The sequence below is a fragment of the Felis catus genome, chromosome D2 (genome assembly GCF_018350175.1).
Source record: "Felis catus isolate Fca126 chromosome D2, F.catus_Fca126_mat1.0, whole genome shotgun sequence".
Classification (NCBI taxonomy): Eukaryota; Metazoa; Chordata; class Mammalia; order Carnivora; family Felidae; genus Felis; species Felis catus.
In genome coordinates this window covers 71099567-71116582 of record NC_058378.1, presented here as the reverse complement: position 1 = coordinate 71116582, position 17016 = coordinate 71099567, and the positions used below count along the sequence as shown (strand labels likewise).

The following is a 17016-nucleotide window of genomic DNA, read 5'->3' as shown; positions in this document are numbered from 1 at the left end:
CCAGTGGATCGGATTTGTCGGTTTTTAAACACCACGTCAGCACAAGGAATATCTGAGAAGCCCGGGGAAGCCTAGGAAGGCATGATGGGCAACTATAACGCAGGGTCCTGGACAGAATCCTTGGAACAAAAAAAGGCCACTAGGTAGAGACCAAGATCTGAACAAAGTATAGACCTTAGTAAATAATAATATATTTGTGGATTCATTAGCTATGACAAATGCACCCTGTTTTAACGCCTCGTAAGAGGAAGCACCGTGGAGTCCTGGGACCTCACCTGGCGGCGGCCGGCTGCACAGCTTCCCCTGCAGCTCACGGGTTTGGCGGAACAGGTCACGTGGGCCGGCGTAGACCAGGACGCGCTCTGGGCTGCCTGTGATCTCCTCCAGCTCTGCCCGCACGGCCTCGGTGCCCACTCCCAGCAGGAGCAGCTCTCGGGCCCTCGCACGACGCGCCGGGCCGGCCACGTCATCCTGGGAGGGTGACTCGGTGAGCAGGACCACCACTCTGCGGGGACGGTCCTGGCCCGTCCTGGCGGCGCTCCCGAAGCCGCGCTCAGCCGCCTGCCACAAGGCGCTGCCCGTTAGGGTGGCGCCCCCGCCGAAGGAGATGCCATCCAGGCTCCTGAGCAGGTCCGGCACGTCCTGGTACTCGCCCACGGGCACGGCCACCATCAGCTCGCTGCTGTAGCGGGCCACACCCACGCGGGCCCGGGAGTCCTCGCCCAGTGAGGCCTGCACAAACTGCTTCACGAAGGCCTTGGCCCGCAGGAAGCCCTCCAGGGTGGTGTCCGCTGAGCTGGCCAGCAGGAAGAGGACGTCGATTCTGCATTCCGGGCTCAGCTTCGGGGCTGCCGGGATCACAGCAGCCGTCAGTCACGCTATGACCCCCTGGAGCATGGAGGTCGCTGTCCCACCCGAGATGCCCAGCCACTACACCAAGCAGGAGACACCTCCCTTCCAGGAGGGAGACGGGGCAGAGAAGCAGGCGACACGGGCTGGGGCGCATGGCACAGAGTTACACCGGCCCGGACACGGCTCTCCCTCCTGGCTCTCACTACGGGTCTCCGTCTGGCCACTTTTTAAAACTTAAACTGTAACTTAGAACTTTCTTCCATTATGGTTAGTGCTTCTTGTGTCCCTGTGAGAAATCTTTGTCTACCTCAAATCAGGAAGATATGCCACGTTTTCTTCCAGAAACTTCACTGCTTTGTCTTTTACGTTTAGATCTACGATCCATCCGGAACTGATTTCTGTGTCTCTTAGAAGGTAGGGGGTCAAGATTGTGTTCTTCCATAGAGATCTCCAGTTGACCCAACACTACGTTTTTTAAGTTATTATTTTTTACAACAAATAACATATATATATAATACATATATTATATAACATTATATAATATATATTATATAACACTATATAATATATAATATATAACGTTATATAATATATAATATATATTATATATATTATATAATATATAAATATATTAATAATTATATATTATATTTGTATAATATAATTAAATAATATATTATCTATAATAAATATGTATTATCAATATATTATAACATATAATATATATAATAAATATATATTTTTTATATATAATAAATATATATATATTTTAAAGTTTTTGTTTAATAAGCTCCTACTCTGTGTCAAGCCTTGTTACAAAGCACTTTCCATCTACCTCATTTAAAATGCCCAGCAACCCTGCAGGGTAAAGCCTACTATAATTTTCATCTCATACCAGGCGTTAGGCCCTTTGCTCCTGTTCCTATGAGAGGGGAGAAGAGACTGCCCACAACCAGGACTGAGAGTCGGACTGGCGTCAGCCTGCACCTGAACTCAGCCATGCTCAAAGAGCAAGCAGTGGCCATTCTAAAGATAATACGCCAGGGGCCGCTGTCCTACCCAGGGTATCACCACCTGAGTTATTTATTCGTGGAGCACTCAGAGGCTGTATCACACAAAACAACAGATCGGCGGTGTGCCTGCAAAGTAGGTGGCTCTAAAACTCAAGGGCCAGTTTCTACCTAGAGCTAGCGGGGTGGGAGGTTGGTAGGGGGAGCCCGGGTTCCACGGCTCCCCAACGGTCAGTCTCAGAAGTCCCGTGCATACGTACCGCAGTTAGCCTCCCCTCCGAAGGCTGGTGGGCAGAGGCAGTGGTACCTGTCCAGTCCTTCTGGAACACACGTGCCTCCATTCTGGCAGGGCTGCGAGTCACAGGCGCCTATCGGAGAGAGGCCCATTAAGAGCCTAGCACGTCAGCTCAGAGGCTTGAAGGGGTTTGGCCAGAGGCGGGAATCTGGCAGACCACCCTGCGCCCCACCAGGGCCCAGCTCCCTTCTTCCCTTGGGACCACTAGGAAACTAGCCACGAAGTCTGTGGCAAAGAGGGGACAGAAAGCGAGTGAGGCACGTAAAGCAGGGGCCGGGTGGCCGATGTCAAGGGCACTCAGTGATGGGCTCCCTAAGGCCCTGTGTGAATTACAGGCTCAACGGACCCTGCACTGTTAGGGACTGAATTGTCTTCCTCCAAATTCATATGTGCAAGTCCCAGCCCTCAGGTCCTTAGGATGTGACTGTATTTGGAAAGGGCCTTTAAAGAGGAAATTAAGGCCAAATGAGGTCATAGGGTGGGCCCTAATCCAGTCTGGCGCGTACGAGGAGGAAGAGACACCAGCCTCGCGCAGAGGGAGGCCACGTGAGGACAATGAGGAGACACCCATCTACAAACGGAGCAGAGAGACCCCAGAAGAAACAGAACCTGCCGCCCCCTTCATCTTGGACTCCCAGTCTCCAGAACCACGAGCAAGTGCATCTCTGTTGCTTCAGGCATCCGGTCTGTGATATTTGTTCATGGCAGCCTTAGCCGACTGTACGACATGGCTTCACAGCCCCCGCCTGCCAAGGAGACCTGGAGGAGCTCCCAGGGGCTGCAGTAATTAACTGGTGTTGGATCGGAGCTCGGCGAGGATGGAAATCTCAGTAGCATCATGGCAGCCACACGGGTGTCAGTAAGACTCAGGCGGCACCGTGGCATGCCATTTCCTGAAGTTCTATGGGGCTGTTCTTAACGGCCTCTCTGGGCTGCCACTGCAAGATGGTGAGCCTTTGGTGCCTGGGGCCCATGAACGTGGCCTCCTCCACCTGCATGAGCACCGTAATTAGCCCCTCCACAGAGTTATTGTGACGATCACGCAAACTAATCCACGCAAAGTCTTGGCACAAAGCCTGGCGTGAAGCCAACACTCCATAACATGTTAACACAGCATTGGCTTTGGAAGGTCAGGTCCAAATTAGGGGCAGTGTCTCTTCCAAAGGGGCTACTTTATACAGGAAACCACAGCCCGTGACAGAATGGGGCCCGCTCTGAAGTGTCCTACCTATGATACCCTATGGTCAACATCTGAGCTCCTTTCAATTCCCTTATCAATTACTGTAAAATGCAGATGATACCACACGACCTCCCTCCCAGAGTTAGAACAGACAAGATCTTTATGAATTCACGTATCATGATGTGCAAAGGACTTACTAAGCAGCTGAGTGTGGTTACCACGGGAATTGGTGATTTCTGTCCTTCCTACATAAACATGTAGAAAACGTGGTGGTCACATCACTGTAATTAAAGCGTATGCTTATTGGAGGTAGAATTTTTGAGGCCAACTCCGGGCACCCAGGCCTGCTATTCTGTCAGCCTGTGTATCATGGAAACAACTAGGGGCGCATGAACATGGGGCCTTTAATGGAGCAGCTGCTATGTGCCAGGTACTGTGTTAAGCACCACGCGTGCACGATCTCGCTTCACGGACACTGCCCGATGAGGTAGGTTTTGTCAAGGTCCCCTCATTTCAGATGGGGAAACTGAAGTTCAATGACTAGAGGTCACGTGCAGTTCAGATAGCTGGAAAGGGGTAGAGCTGGGACTCAGACCCGGGTCACTCTCTTTCCAAAGCTTTAGGCTCAAACTTCAATTTCCTTTTTTTTTTTTTGGAGGGGGGTGCAGAAAGACAGCGAGCACGTGCGTGTGCGCGAGCACGCGTGAGCACGCGTGAGCGGGGGGGGGACAGGCAAAGAGAGAGGGGGACAGAGAATCCCAAGCAGGACTCGACGCGAGACTTGATCTCAAGAACCGTGAGATCATGACCTGAGCCGAACTCAAGACTGAGCTTAACCGACTGAGCCACCCAGGCACCCCTCAAACCTTAATGTCTGAGGAAGAAACCACCCTACTTTCAGCTTCTTCTGTGTTTCACAAGTATGCAACTTGGGAACTTTAAAACAGGATGTCAAGGGGATCGCCAAACTCGGGGCAGAAAGTGCAGCTGGCCCTGCTTCCAGGAGACGGGCTCCTTGCCTCGGTCGGGAGTAGCAAACCCATAAATGACTGATGCCAACACATGAGTGCAATTTCTATGCTCCCGGGTCAGTGGGGTGCGCTAGACCCCCGGGGAAGGAGCAGGAAGGCCCACTGGGGAGCCAGGCTGAACGATGCCTAATGGTATCAGTGAGTCCCCCTGTTTGCTTTGGGGCCTTGTGGCTGACGAAGCACTTCCGTGGGCATTTATCTACCGAATCTTCACTAGGAACCCGTTTATGATACCCCCTATCATACAGAGCAGGGAGACGGGGATTCCAGACGTGGGACGATCTGTTTTGTAGAGGAGGAAACTGAGGCTTAAGTGTCCGGCCTGGAGTTAGGTGCTGGACGTGAGCTTCCCTTTCTGCAAAGCCGGTGCTCAAGGCACGCCCTTCTCTGCCTCTTGTCCTGCAAGGGGCACGGGTTAAGGAAGGTAACTCCAAAGTCTTCATTCTTAGTGAAAAAACGCCACTGAGCAAAGGAGGAATGAGTCCAGCATGAGCATTCGCCTCCACCTCTGAAATGCCGGTCGCCCTGCCTGGGAGCTGGTTCCAACCCCACCCTCTGCCCCAGGCGTGCAAACACATCTTTAGATGCCAGCCTAGTCCCAGGGCCCAGAAAGAGCTAGAAAATCCAAGACGCAGACTGTACCTGGGCAGGTTGTCCTGTAGCAGGTGGCAGGGTGGGTTAGGACCACTCTCTTCCAGCTGTCACCCAAGGGAACAAATGGCAGAGAGCAAAAGTTTAACAGGAAAGCAGAAACCTGGAAGGTAATTTGAACCGCTAAAAGCCGGTATGAGATTTCCAATGCAGATACGGGTCAAGAAAGACGTCTTTCTGTCTTGATTCTACCCCAACTTTTATCTGCATATGGATAGGATAGGGAAAGTTCCAAGCTACCCGGAAACAGTTTTAAAAAAATGTAAGTTGGCGATCACGTCAGAATTTGGAAATACCTGTGCTCAGAACTCTGAACTATCGGCAGAGCTTTCTATTATGGGTTACTTTCTGGGGCCGGCACAACGCAGCGCTGGAGGGGAGGGCGGGGAAACAGCGGGAATTGGGCAACTGGATTCTGGCTGTGTGATCCCCCCAGGCCTCCCACCACAGGGGCAGGCTAATTGGGCTCACCTCTAGGGCAGAGCCTTCCCTGGAGCAAAACGCCCACTTGGGATTAAAGCCAAGGCAATTACAAACTCAAGGAGTTGCTGAAATCAAAAGTTCGCCAAGCTGCCAGCTCATTAAAGAGAAATCTTCTCCCTGTCCACATGTACTCCTAGTGACTTCCTAAGACCACAAATCCTAGCCCGGAAAGTTCTGCGGACGCCTCCCAGCCTGAACTGGGAATCCCGTGTCGTTGGAGCAGAGACTGGCCACAGGGCTTTGCCTGGATCTGCACATCGCTCACGGCTCCTTCCTGAGCTCCCTCGGGCCTGGACTCTATGCAAGGCCTTCCCTGCCCACTCTGCCAACGCTGCCCCAACCACCAGCTCCCCACGCCCAGCCGTCCTTTCGTTCCTTGTCTCTGTAGCACTAATCGCTACCTATCAGTTTATTTTATGCATTCCTTTTATTTACTATTGCCTCCTGCCACTGGAGGCACTTCTGCCACTGCTCGTGAGGGCAGACTGGTTTCTGAGACACTCACGCTGATGCCCCAGGACCTGGGACAGTGCTAGGCACGGAGGAGGCCCTCCGGGTTTCTTGAATCGGGGAACTGGCGAAGAGCTTACTACACGGGCAGACAATTCTAAAAGCCTCCAGGATTAGTGTACTCCACATAGCAACTCGTTGCCGACTCTCCACAACCCTATGGGGTGGGTATTATTATCCTCCCCCTTTCACATGTAGGAAAAGGGAGGGGGAGGTTCCGAGCTCACCAGTGGTCACTTGGGAATTAACAGCTCAGCAGCCTGACTCCAGGATCTGAGCACAAAGCCACGGGGTGTCCTCTACCCACGAGCTTCTCCTGGGGCTCCCAGCTCTGAATGCCTCTGTGTGGCATCACTGGGTTCCCGTTTCTTTCAAGGCTGATCCAGCAGCCCCTTCTCCATGACATCCCAGGGAGGACAGGCCGCGTCCTGGCACCTGCGACACCTGACGGTGGTCACTGTCCAATGCCTCCTCTGGACCACGAGCTTCCTGGAGGTGGCGGCCATGCCTCTCTCCGCACTGCACCCCGCTCGGTTCAGAGTGAGCTCTCAGAACGAGTCCAGTGGGGAAACAAAGAACTGCCTTCTTTCACTGGAAAGCTCGGGTTCTGAAGAGGGCCTCTAGCGGCCTCTGCCAAGGCATGAGGCCCTCTTTTCTCTGACCCACGTGCAGGCCACGGCCCTTGCCTGCCAAGACGGTCTTTGGACTCGCCCCCAGCCCAGCGTGATGGCTCACGGCTTCGCAGCCGGTCCATTTCACTGCTGGGTGTCTTCTGAGCTCATCACTGAGGGGCAGGCCAAGGCCAAAGACGCAGCTGGTTCAAATATGACCCCTGGCTTTCCAGAGAAGGCAAGAGGACAGGATCACCAGCTGCCGACCAGATGCTGTACCGCAGGTAGCCTAGCCTAGGAATCTTCGAGAGAATGGCTGACCTCCAGGCAGCAGGTATTCTAGAACACCTGAGCTCCAGTTCTGACGAACGCTGCATCATCCCCCACGGCCTCCACAACTGGAATTTATCTAAGACCTTAAGCCTCCCACCCCACTCGGCCCCGTAAGGACAGAGACTGGTATTCAGAGGAATCAAATTACCAGACCACCACCCCAAGTCCAGACCACTGCCCTAGAGGGCTGGCTTTGGCTCCCTTAATAGCCTTCCAGAATGGCTGTGCCCCTGTCACCCTCACTCACCACGCGCGACTGGGCCGTGGGTCTACAAGATTCTGACGCTGTGTAGCTGTGACCTTTCCTGTGACCCCACAGCTCTGTCTCTGTCTCCCTCCCAGGTCTCCTCTGATCCCCGTCACGTTCCGTGGCCAAGGCCCTTCCAAACAGCTGTTCTCCCCGGAGCACGTGCGCGCCTAGCTGTGGGGGTCTCCGTCTCTACCCAGGCAGGCCCTCGGGCGCTGACCCCAGACCACATGGACAAACCTGGAGAAGGGACAGAGTGCCACCAGCACGGCATCGGTCCCCCGCGATCCTCTCCAGCACAGGGCACTGCCCACAAGCTCCCTGACCGTCTCCAGCGTCTTGCGCTCACAGGGATGAGGCTGGACCTGGCAGTCTGTGTCCACAGGGCACAGTGATGGAGAAGACAGGGTTATCTCCCTCCCCCACCTGTGGTCCCACCACCCTCAGCCCTGCTAACTTCTGCCTCTTTCCCGGCCGAGCACGTCAGGGGAGGGGCCCTGCTCTACCTGCTGGCCGGGCAGCCAGTCTCTGAGCATCCCCCCGGCCCACAGCTCTCGCATCTTGTGCACGTGTGCGCCTTTTATTCTGGCTCCCGGGTGGAGCCTGATGATGACAACTAGCAATGCAGAGACCTCACCCCAGCTGAAGTGGCCCCGTGCTGACCGTGCCTGGGGAGCTCACTTGGCTCTTCCTCCTGAGGAGAGGACAGGCACAGGGGGCCCCACCAGGTCCGGGGCCCACACCCGGGGCCCCTCTACCCCTCAGCGACAAGCTCGGGGTTCCGAGCTGAGAAACCACAGGGCTCGACGCAGGGAGGTAGCCCGAGCAGAGCACCCCAGAGCTGAAGCTGCGAGACCCCGCTCCTCTTGCCCTCCCCTCTCCCTGGGGAGCCTCCTGACCTCTTGCCTCGGGAACCGTCCCCACCCTGCTTCTACCTGGGCGGGGCCACACCTTCTCAGCCTGGAAGGCCTTACCTGGAGAGGCGACGGTGCAGATGTCAGACTTGCTGAGGGTGCTTAAAAGGCCATTGGTGGCGTCCTCCACCTGCTCAGCCATCAGCACGTGCTGCTCCCTCGGCTCGCTGGCCAGCGCGTGCAGCTCCTCCCACCTGTCCCCCGTCCCCAGCCCCCAGCAGAGAAGTTACGAGCAGCTGACTGCCCCACCCCCCTCCACCTTCCTGTCCACCCATCTCCTACACCAGGGGCTCCCTGTGGACAGCAGTACGACCGCACCGCTCCAAAGGCCCCCTAGCTGCAACCTCACCCACCGGGGATGTAGGTTCTTTCTGTGGTTCACTTCTGGACCTCACCTGCATCCCCGGTGGGTGTTACAGGTAAGGTCCAGAAGCGAACCACAGAAAGGCCCCGAGGGCGTTCGAGCACGCGTGCCAGGATTCACAAACTTCTCCAAGGCAAGCCAAACCCGCGGAACCATCGGCTCTCATTTGAGACATGGTCTTAACAGACTGGGTTGTCTGGTGTTATCCCCCACAGCTAATGAGAAACATTTAACCAGAAAGGAAATGAGGGAAAGTGATTCTGGGTGATGGCAAGAGAAGAACGAGCAAGGGAAGCTAGCGGTAGAAAGAAAACACTGAAGGATGATAAACAGTGGACATAAGAACTCAAGGGTCAGCAACGTGAGGTTATGCAGAGGAAGGGGCCAGCACACGTCAGCAGCCAGGGGGCACTGCGGTTCGGGCCCAGCCCCAAAATGTTATGTCGGATGAAGAAAGCATTAAATGATGTTGAGAAGCCTTTTTTTTCAATTTTCTTCTTTCTTTTTTTCTTTTTTTTTTTTTTTACTTTTTTATTTTTTGAGACAGAGAGAGAGAGACAGAGTGCGAGCAGGGGAAGGGCAGAGACAGAGAGGGAGAAACAGAATCTGAAGCAGGCTCCAGGCTCTGAGCCGTCAGCACCGAATCCAATGCCGGGCTCGAACCCAGGAACCGTGAGACCGTGACCTGAGCCGAAGTCGGACGCTTAACTGACTGAGCCGCCCGGGCGCCCCGAGAAACCTTTTTAAGGAGACCGGGTAGTCAGGAATGTATTTAGAATCTTGCCCATCAAGAAATTCATCAAGACAGACCAAGGTCTGGCAGTATGGCAACAACTTCATTTATCTCCCAAGTTCACGGGTATAAACCTCTCCATTCTCCTCTGGAGCCGTGTAAACTAGACATTCCGCCCAGTACCTCGGACAGCACCTGACACACACAAGCGGGCTTCCGAGTTGGGGCCTCAACAGTAGCATTCAGAGGGCAGCGAGGCCGGGCCCCTCCCTCCGCTCTCCCAGCCCAGCAGCAGATTTTCACAAAAGCCAGGGCCGAGAACCAGCAGAGAAGGGGCCCAGTGAATACTAAGAAGAGGAAGGAGTCGGAACCGGCATCAGCTTTTTCATCGCACTCAGAGCCTCACACTGCCCACGGCGGCGGTTCTCCAACGTCAGTGGACATCAGAATCACCGGGGGCCACGGAAAACCACCGGCCGAGGTGCCTCACCCCAGAGTTCTGGGTTCATCGGGGTGGGCCCGAATGTGTGCATTCCTCACAAGCTCTCACGTGATGCTGATACCGCTGGTCCAGGGAGCACACTTTGAGAACCACCGGTCAGTAGTGACCTGGCCTTTTACCAGCAGCGAGAGGAGGGGTCAGAAGGGCCTGGGAACCCACGGGCGTCCTCAGAGGGTTCCTGTGGCTGCAGCCCAGGACATGCGGGGCGGAGCAATGTCTCCTCTCCTGACCAATGACCTCTTGATCCCTCTAAGTGAGGGGTGCTCAAAGTGCGGGGGCTGGTGTAGGCCCCCAAACCGTTCCACCCTCATCCAGAACCAGACGAGCATAGACACTGACAATAAACACCTAGAAGCTATTATACAGGAACCTGACAGTGTCATTTTACGCCTGCTGGATCAAGTAATAAACTTTGGGGCTTCTATTCTGTCTTTGCTTTTTATTTCACTTTGCAAGTAATTCTTTTTTTTTTTTTTTTTTTTTTTTTTTTTTTTGTCTTCGTCTGAAGTATCCGTCCATGATGGATTCAAAGCAAAACAAAACAGACTGGACCTCCACCACGGACAGTCTGAGAAGCACTGCTCCAGCTGGCAGCCGGAGAAGAAAGTCCCGGAACGGGCCATGTATTGCCACCATCTGGTAGGCAGCATCCTCACTGGCAAACCTTTGGGCAAGTGCGACGTGCAAGGTACTGGGTTCGGCACCGTGCGGGAGGAGGGCGGGCAGCGGGCCAGGAAGCAACACCCTTGTCTCCTCTCTCATGCGTGAGGACACAAAAAGAGCCCCCGGTGAGGCGGTGTGTGTTAAATACTCACTCACTGGCAATTACAACCACAACGGGATGCTGCTGGTGGCGGCCCGGCCCGGGATAGCACCGCCACCCCCCCCCGCCCCAGTACTGCGCACCCTGGTCCTCGGTGGCCTTCCCTCGCTGCACCCACTCGCTAGGTGATCTGCAGGCTATAAACGCCGCCCTCGAGTTCAATCTCTGTCCGTCCTCTCTCCTGCGGCCCAGACTCCTACCTCCCGCCGCTGACTCAGCTTCTCTGCTCAGAGGTCCAATACGCACCCCAAACTTGATCTGAAGGAGGACTCTGCTCCCCTTGCTCCTCCCCAGCCTTCCCCACCTCAGTAAGTAGCCCCGCCTTTCGCTCTGGGGCTCAAACCAAAATCCTGGGTTGTTCCCATGCGCAGCTCACCAGCCACTCCACTGCCCTGCCTTCAGAACTACCCGAGTCCAATCATCCCTTAGCGAAGTCCCAGCACTTTCCCGCTATAAGCCACCACGATCTCTCTCTCTCTCCCTCCCTCCCCCCCCCCCTCTCTTGTGAGCGCTCCAAAGGTCACCTAACTAGATTCCCTGCCCTGCCCTACCCCTTCTCCTTGCACCTCAACCCCCGTCTCTTCTCGACCTGGCAGCCAGTGTGGTCTTCTAAAACAGCTAGTCAACACGTGGCATTTCCCGGCTCAAAGCCACCGAACCTTCCCAAGCTACTCACAATACGCTCTGAAGGCTTTACTGTGACCCGCAGGTCTAGAGACCTGACTCCTACCTACATCTTCTACCCCGTTTCTTATAATTCACCTCTTGTTTGCTGGGCTCCACACACACCGCCAGGCTTTCCATTCTATAGCACACTAAGCTGGCTCAGGCCCTCTGTGCTCGGCATCTGTCTTGCCTACTCTTTTCCCTGCTATTTGGAAGGCTTACTTGCTTCCCTCAAGTTTCTGCTCAAAAATCAACTCCCAACAGACCCCCCCCAATCTAAACCAGCTGGGTTCCCTGCGCCTCACCACTCTTGTTCACCTCCTACCACCTTCCTTTTCCTTCTCTGCGTTTTATTTCCACCCGAAATAGCATTACTTATTCATTCACTCACTTGTTTATTGCCTAGTGCCTCTCCTAGAACCGAAGCTCCGTGAAGGCAGGCGCTTTGTACCGTCTCTCTATTCGGAGAACTTAGAATAACACCTGTACTAAAACTTAATAAGGGGCTCCTGGGTGGCTCAGTCGGCTGAGTGTCCAACTCTTGATTTTGGCCCAAGTCACGGTCTCATAGTTCATGGGACTGAGCCCTGAGTCGGGCTCTGTGCTCTCCGTGTGAAGCCTGCTTGCGATTCCCTTGCTCCCTCTGCCCCTCCCGCACTGACGTGTGCGTGCCTCTCTCGCACTCTCTCAAAATGTGAATACATATACTTAAAAAATAATAGAAAATGGGATTTCTGTGTACAGGCATGGTACCCAGACCAGAGAGTCCTTTCACTTACTACCCACAATAACGAGGGGCCCACAAGGGCACCCCCAATTTTAGGGTTGAGCAGGGAAGACCTGTGCTCCTCTCTTTTCCAGGAAAGCACATTCCAGTGTCTGAGGAGGGAGCGGCCCCTCGGAGACCCCCACTCTCCTGGCCTCAGGAGTGGGTCTGTGACTCAGGCTAAGGAGAACCCTTTCTTGGATTATTCCACTTGAAACCGGGAACATGAGTCTTCTCTCCCCAGGGTGGAGCTGGGTGCCACCTGCAGCCACAGTCCCGGGTTCCTTTGAGGACCAGGCTCAGAGAAGAGCAGAGGCGAGAGGAAAGAAAGAATCTTCATGGCGTTCAAGTGCCTGGCTCCTGCTCACCCCAAGGGACCCCTGACCCACCCAGTACAATCAGATGAGTCTGTGAATTTCCATTTCTGCCCAAGTCAACTGGGGTCAAGTTTCTGGCGCTTACAACCAAGGACTCAGACTCAGCTAAAGACAACGCACGCTCCCAGACTTGGAGCTCCGCGCGTTCTGGCGAGGAGGAGAGCGAGCCTGGAAGGACCAGAGTGGTCTGGCCAAATCCCCTCTCTTACTGTGTCTCCACAGTCTCCAGGGTGACCCAGAGCGACCGAGGCTCTTACCTGGGAAACCGGACCCCGACGGCAAATACGGTGACACCTCTTTCCTTGAGCTGCTTGGCTGGCGGTGCCACGTGCCCTTGGGACCTCCCGTCAGTGACGACGATGAGGATCTGGGGCACAGAGGCATTTCTGCCCCCAGGGAATCCTTTGCGCAGAAGGTATTTCAGAGCGAGGCCTGTCTCTGTGCGTCCTCCTCTGGGTGCACACAGGAGGAGGAGACAAAGACGACAGTCAGTCATCCGCCTGCATGAATTGGGAATGACGACCTGAAACAACGGGCTCCTCCGTGCTTAGTGACAGCCGCTTTCTCCCAGCAGTAGCTCAGAGTGACAAGTCCAGCATGGGACATGCACCTTCTCACCATCCGAACCACAACAAAGAGTAGTAATTAACTCTTCCTGCGGACGGAAGTTTCATCCTGGACGTCTCTGCCGTATTATGCAATAATGTCATTCTTTGTGTAGGTTTCTGGACTCTCTTCCCGTACCCCTCTGCCTCCAGTGACAGCTCAGGGGCCGATGACCTTCACTTTCTGTGTGTCTAACACCCACCTCCCACCTCTCCCCATCTGTATCGTTCTTTTCTTGTTATGGCTCAGCATCCCGTTGGGGTGGGCAAGCAGATAACTGAGCTTCGGAAAATCGTGTGACTCTCTAACTGTGAAGGACAGGTCTTTGATCCAAGGGTCTAATGATGGTCGGGTCTGTGATCAGGCCTTCCTGGCTCACTTCCAGTCCAGGGTTAGGTGCCGGAAGGCTGAACTGTGGGACTGCTTCCAGATCGGGGGACGTTACGGTGGTCCCATCTCGTCACAGCCTAGTTACAGAGACTGTCTGCTGAGCTTGGAATCCCAGCACAGAATCTCTATTAAATCCTACAATAGGAGGCTCATGCAAGCGTCCTCAGAGGGGGGGCTGTCAGCCTTCAGAGTCAAACAGGCAGACAACGATTCCCTGTAAGGGGTCTTAGGCCAAACCTTTCAATGGGTGGCAACACATCGGACATGAGCCACAATGTCGAGCCTGATGGAATCACCACGGTTATTAACCGCGCACACAGAGAAAGCCCTGTAGATTGGGGGGGGGGCACATTTATTCTTACGTTACAGTGTCAGTTAAGGCAACCATGCCTGTCTCTCAGAGGGCCCTACAGTGACTCTTCTAAGGTGCAAACACCCAACTGGCAAGAGGCTCGGGCACTCTGTGTGTGTGTGCCTACGTATCTGCGTGGGTGAATGCGTACACGCTTCTTTAACTCGCCACTCAAAACGCTCACTTCTCATGCAAGCCTGACGTGGCCCTCCTGCCCGAGCATCTCTCCTGGTTTGCTCTCCTCCAAGCAGCTACTCAGAGATCCGGGCTCCTTTTCTTTTTGTGCTCCCCTTCCTCTCTGTCCTCAAGGACCTCTCCAACTCAGCAGAGAGGTGAGGGAAGAGCAAGGAGGAGTGTGCTTGGAAGGATTTATGGACCAGGCCCAGAATATTCACTTTTACTGCTTTCTGTCCTAAGAGAGCTCTTGAAGGGCAATTCTATGAGGCTCCATTAAGTTAACGAATGTCAACAAGAGTGCATAACTCCTAGAATTAAGACTCCTAGTCTTCCATAATCAGCATCTGCATCAATTAAAAAGCTACGGTTTTCAGCCCACTGGTGTTTCTTACGGGCACTCTAAGTGGAAGAAAATGAGTGAGACCAGGAAGCGTAACATGATCCCATCCCCCAAGAACTGTCAGTCTAGCTGAAGAAGCAGGACCTATAAGCAATAGCAATTGCCAACGAAAGGATGACAATAGCAAGAGTTCTGAGGAGGGGTTCATTGTGGGGAGGAGCCGTCAGGGACAGGCTTCAGCATGGCAAGCATCTGATGGGGTCTTGGTGAGTCAGTGGATTAGGAAAAGAAGAGACCACTCCAATCAGGGGAAGAAGTGTAAGCAAAGGCACTGGGGAACACCGCCAGCCACGTCCTGGGCTGGTGAGCAGAGCCTGGTTTGGGCAAGGGGCTTATCCAAAGGGAGCAGAACATCAATGAACATTGAGTGCCCCCCACTCTTCTCACACTGTGCTGGGTCACATATCAGATACTGAAGATAACCAAGAGGATTTTGATTTCTGAGAAGACTCCTACCTTTGCCAAAGCTCTTCCGTCTACAAAGAGCCATCCTCTAAGGCTCCTAGAAGGGCAAATGGCTTCCCATTCCTAAAGGATGATATTAGTGCAGAGTTTTCACTTCATGCCAATACTTCCCCTACCCGTTACTAAATGTAATCCCTACAACTATGATAAAAGGTGCTAATATTATCCTCATTTATTAGATGGGGAAACTCCAGCCCAGAGAATAGTAATACTAACTGCTAAGATTTCCAGAGCACCTATCTGCCAAGCACCACTGTGTATGTGTGTGTGTGTGTGTATGTGTGTGTATGTAAAGGTACTAAGCTCAAATAATTCTCACCACAGCTGAGATAGGGGAGTTCAGGGAAAGGCCCTATCTAAGGTCACACAGCTCAGGAGTAGTGGAGGCAGGACCTGAACCCTGGACCCTCCACTTCCAGAGGCCAAGTTCTTAGCCAAAATGTTATACAGCCATCCAAGTCACCTGCCTCTCAACCAGCTAGTGGGGGGTCAGAACTGGAGTTTAAACCCAGTCAGGCCGATTCCAAAGCAATGGTCTTCCTTCTCCAGGGGTTGGCAAATTACAGCCTGTAATTTTTTGTAGATAAAGTTATACTGGGAAACAGCCATGCCCATTCGTTTATGTACTATCTATGCAAAGACCCTATGGCCAGCAAAGCTTGGCCTCTAGAGATCTTCACTGAAAAAGTCTGCTGATCCCTGCAGTACACCGTTCTACCTAAATGGTCACCATACTCTTCTGCTCACCAAAAGCCAAGGTGCCCCATTGACCATGAAACTCCCTGGGCTTTCATGCCCCTGACAGTATGCCCATGGCTGTGGTTAGAGATAAATCAAATGTCCAAGACGTGGGAGTCTGGGCTCCCAACTCCACTGGCCTGTGGGGTGTCTGTCCTTCCTGTCCCTCAACACACAAATGCCTGTGCTGTCTGTCCTCTCCACTTTTGCTCCCTAACCCACTTTTCCCACTGGAATACTCTACCAGTCAGGTGAGATTCCCAAAGACTTCTGGACTCTGGGAAATGAGGAAAAACCCCACCACCTCCATGTTCCTCACTCTGTGGAGCATTTCTATCTGAGAGTCTGTCCTGAGCTCAGGGTCTGGCTCTAGACAAGGGAGGTCGGAGGCCAGAGTCTCACCAAGATTCTTCTAATTTCTCTCAAACAGGACTAAGCCAGGTTGCAAGTGAAGGTTCGCAGACTGACTACGGTCTTAGGGGAGCTGTGACTGCAATGCTTGGACTTTTTTTGGTGGGGGCGGGTCTGGAATCTAAACATTTGGCCATTGGAATACTCAAGTGGATAAGGAATGTGGGCTCCAGAGTCGGTGGGGCTCAAATATAGTCCTGAAATTTATTAGCCAAGTAAACTGGAAAAGGTAACGAGACTCACTTTCCTTCCTTGTTAAAGTAGGGGAAGTAACAGCATTAGTAAATGCTACACCCAGTGCCTCCTAGGAGCCAGTGAGCACCCCATCAGTGGTAGGCACCATGATTAACTAGCAGTCTGCTCCAAGAGGTTTTTCTTTTGAGTTAGTCTCAAATTCCAATGAGCATAAAAATCCCTTGGGAGGTGGGAAAATGGAGATTCTCAGATCCCAGCATCCAGAGACTCCAAACCGGTGGGTGTGCGACCAGGCTGAGAATCTACATTTTAAGCCAGCCTCCCCTGCCCCAGTGATTCTGAAGCAGGTAGCCCACGAACCAGATTCTGAAAAGTAATTTATCAGAAAACTCACTGTTAGGGGCACCTGGGGGGCTCAGCAGGTTAAGCGCCCAACTCTTGATTTTTGGCTCAGGTCACGGTCCCACGGTTCGAGGGATCAAGCCCCACGCCGGGCTCTGAGCTGACAGCATGGAGCCTGCTTGGGATTCTCTCTCCCTCTCTCTGCCCCTCCTCCTCTTGCAGGCACACACGCTCTTGCTCAAAATAAATAAATAAACATTAAAAAAAGAAGACTCACTGTAGGTAGAGGCATGTTGATTACAGAGGTTTCTTTCTTTTTTTAAACCAATAGACAACAACCTTAGAATCAATGTAAATGTGTCCCTTTAAAGGAGTGATTTAATATACGATGATAGTTCGATTCAATGAGTTATCACGGAGCCATTAGAAAGGATCCGCGTGAAAAATAACGCAGCTTTATGCAAAAATGCTCACCACGGAAGTTAAAAAAGAACAAAATGCTCCGTAATTACAACTATTCTAAAAGCGATGTTGAAAGGTTAATGTGGTTTGAAAGATGCCACAGCTAGCATTGTGCGAAGGTACAGTGAGC

General features: G+C 53.1%; 1 protein-coding gene across 5 annotated transcripts in view; it reads right to left on the bottom strand.

The window, feature by feature from the left end:
- VWA2 (von Willebrand factor A domain containing 2) overlaps positions 1–17016 on the bottom strand; it is a 46064-nt gene that overhangs the window by 4617 nt on the left and 24431 nt on the right. For 2 of the 5 annotated variants that reach the window (XM_045040706.1, XM_045040709.1), the window contains 7 exons: positions 12606–12800; positions 8178–8311; positions 7444–7576; positions 5011–5066; positions 3535–3582; positions 2123–2230; positions 276–848 (listed from right to left, as the gene is read on the bottom strand). In XM_045040706.1, the coding sequence (XP_044896641.1) occupies positions 276–848; positions 2123–2230; positions 3535–3582; positions 5011–5066; positions 7444–7576; positions 8178–8311; positions 12606–12800 (1247 nt within the window). The remainder of the gene's footprint in view (positions 1–275; positions 849–2122; positions 2231–3534; positions 3583–5010; positions 5067–7443; positions 7577–8177; positions 8312–12605; positions 12801–17016) is intronic. The other 3 variants (XM_023240966.2, XM_045040707.1, XM_045040708.1) reach the window with 3 other exon arrangements.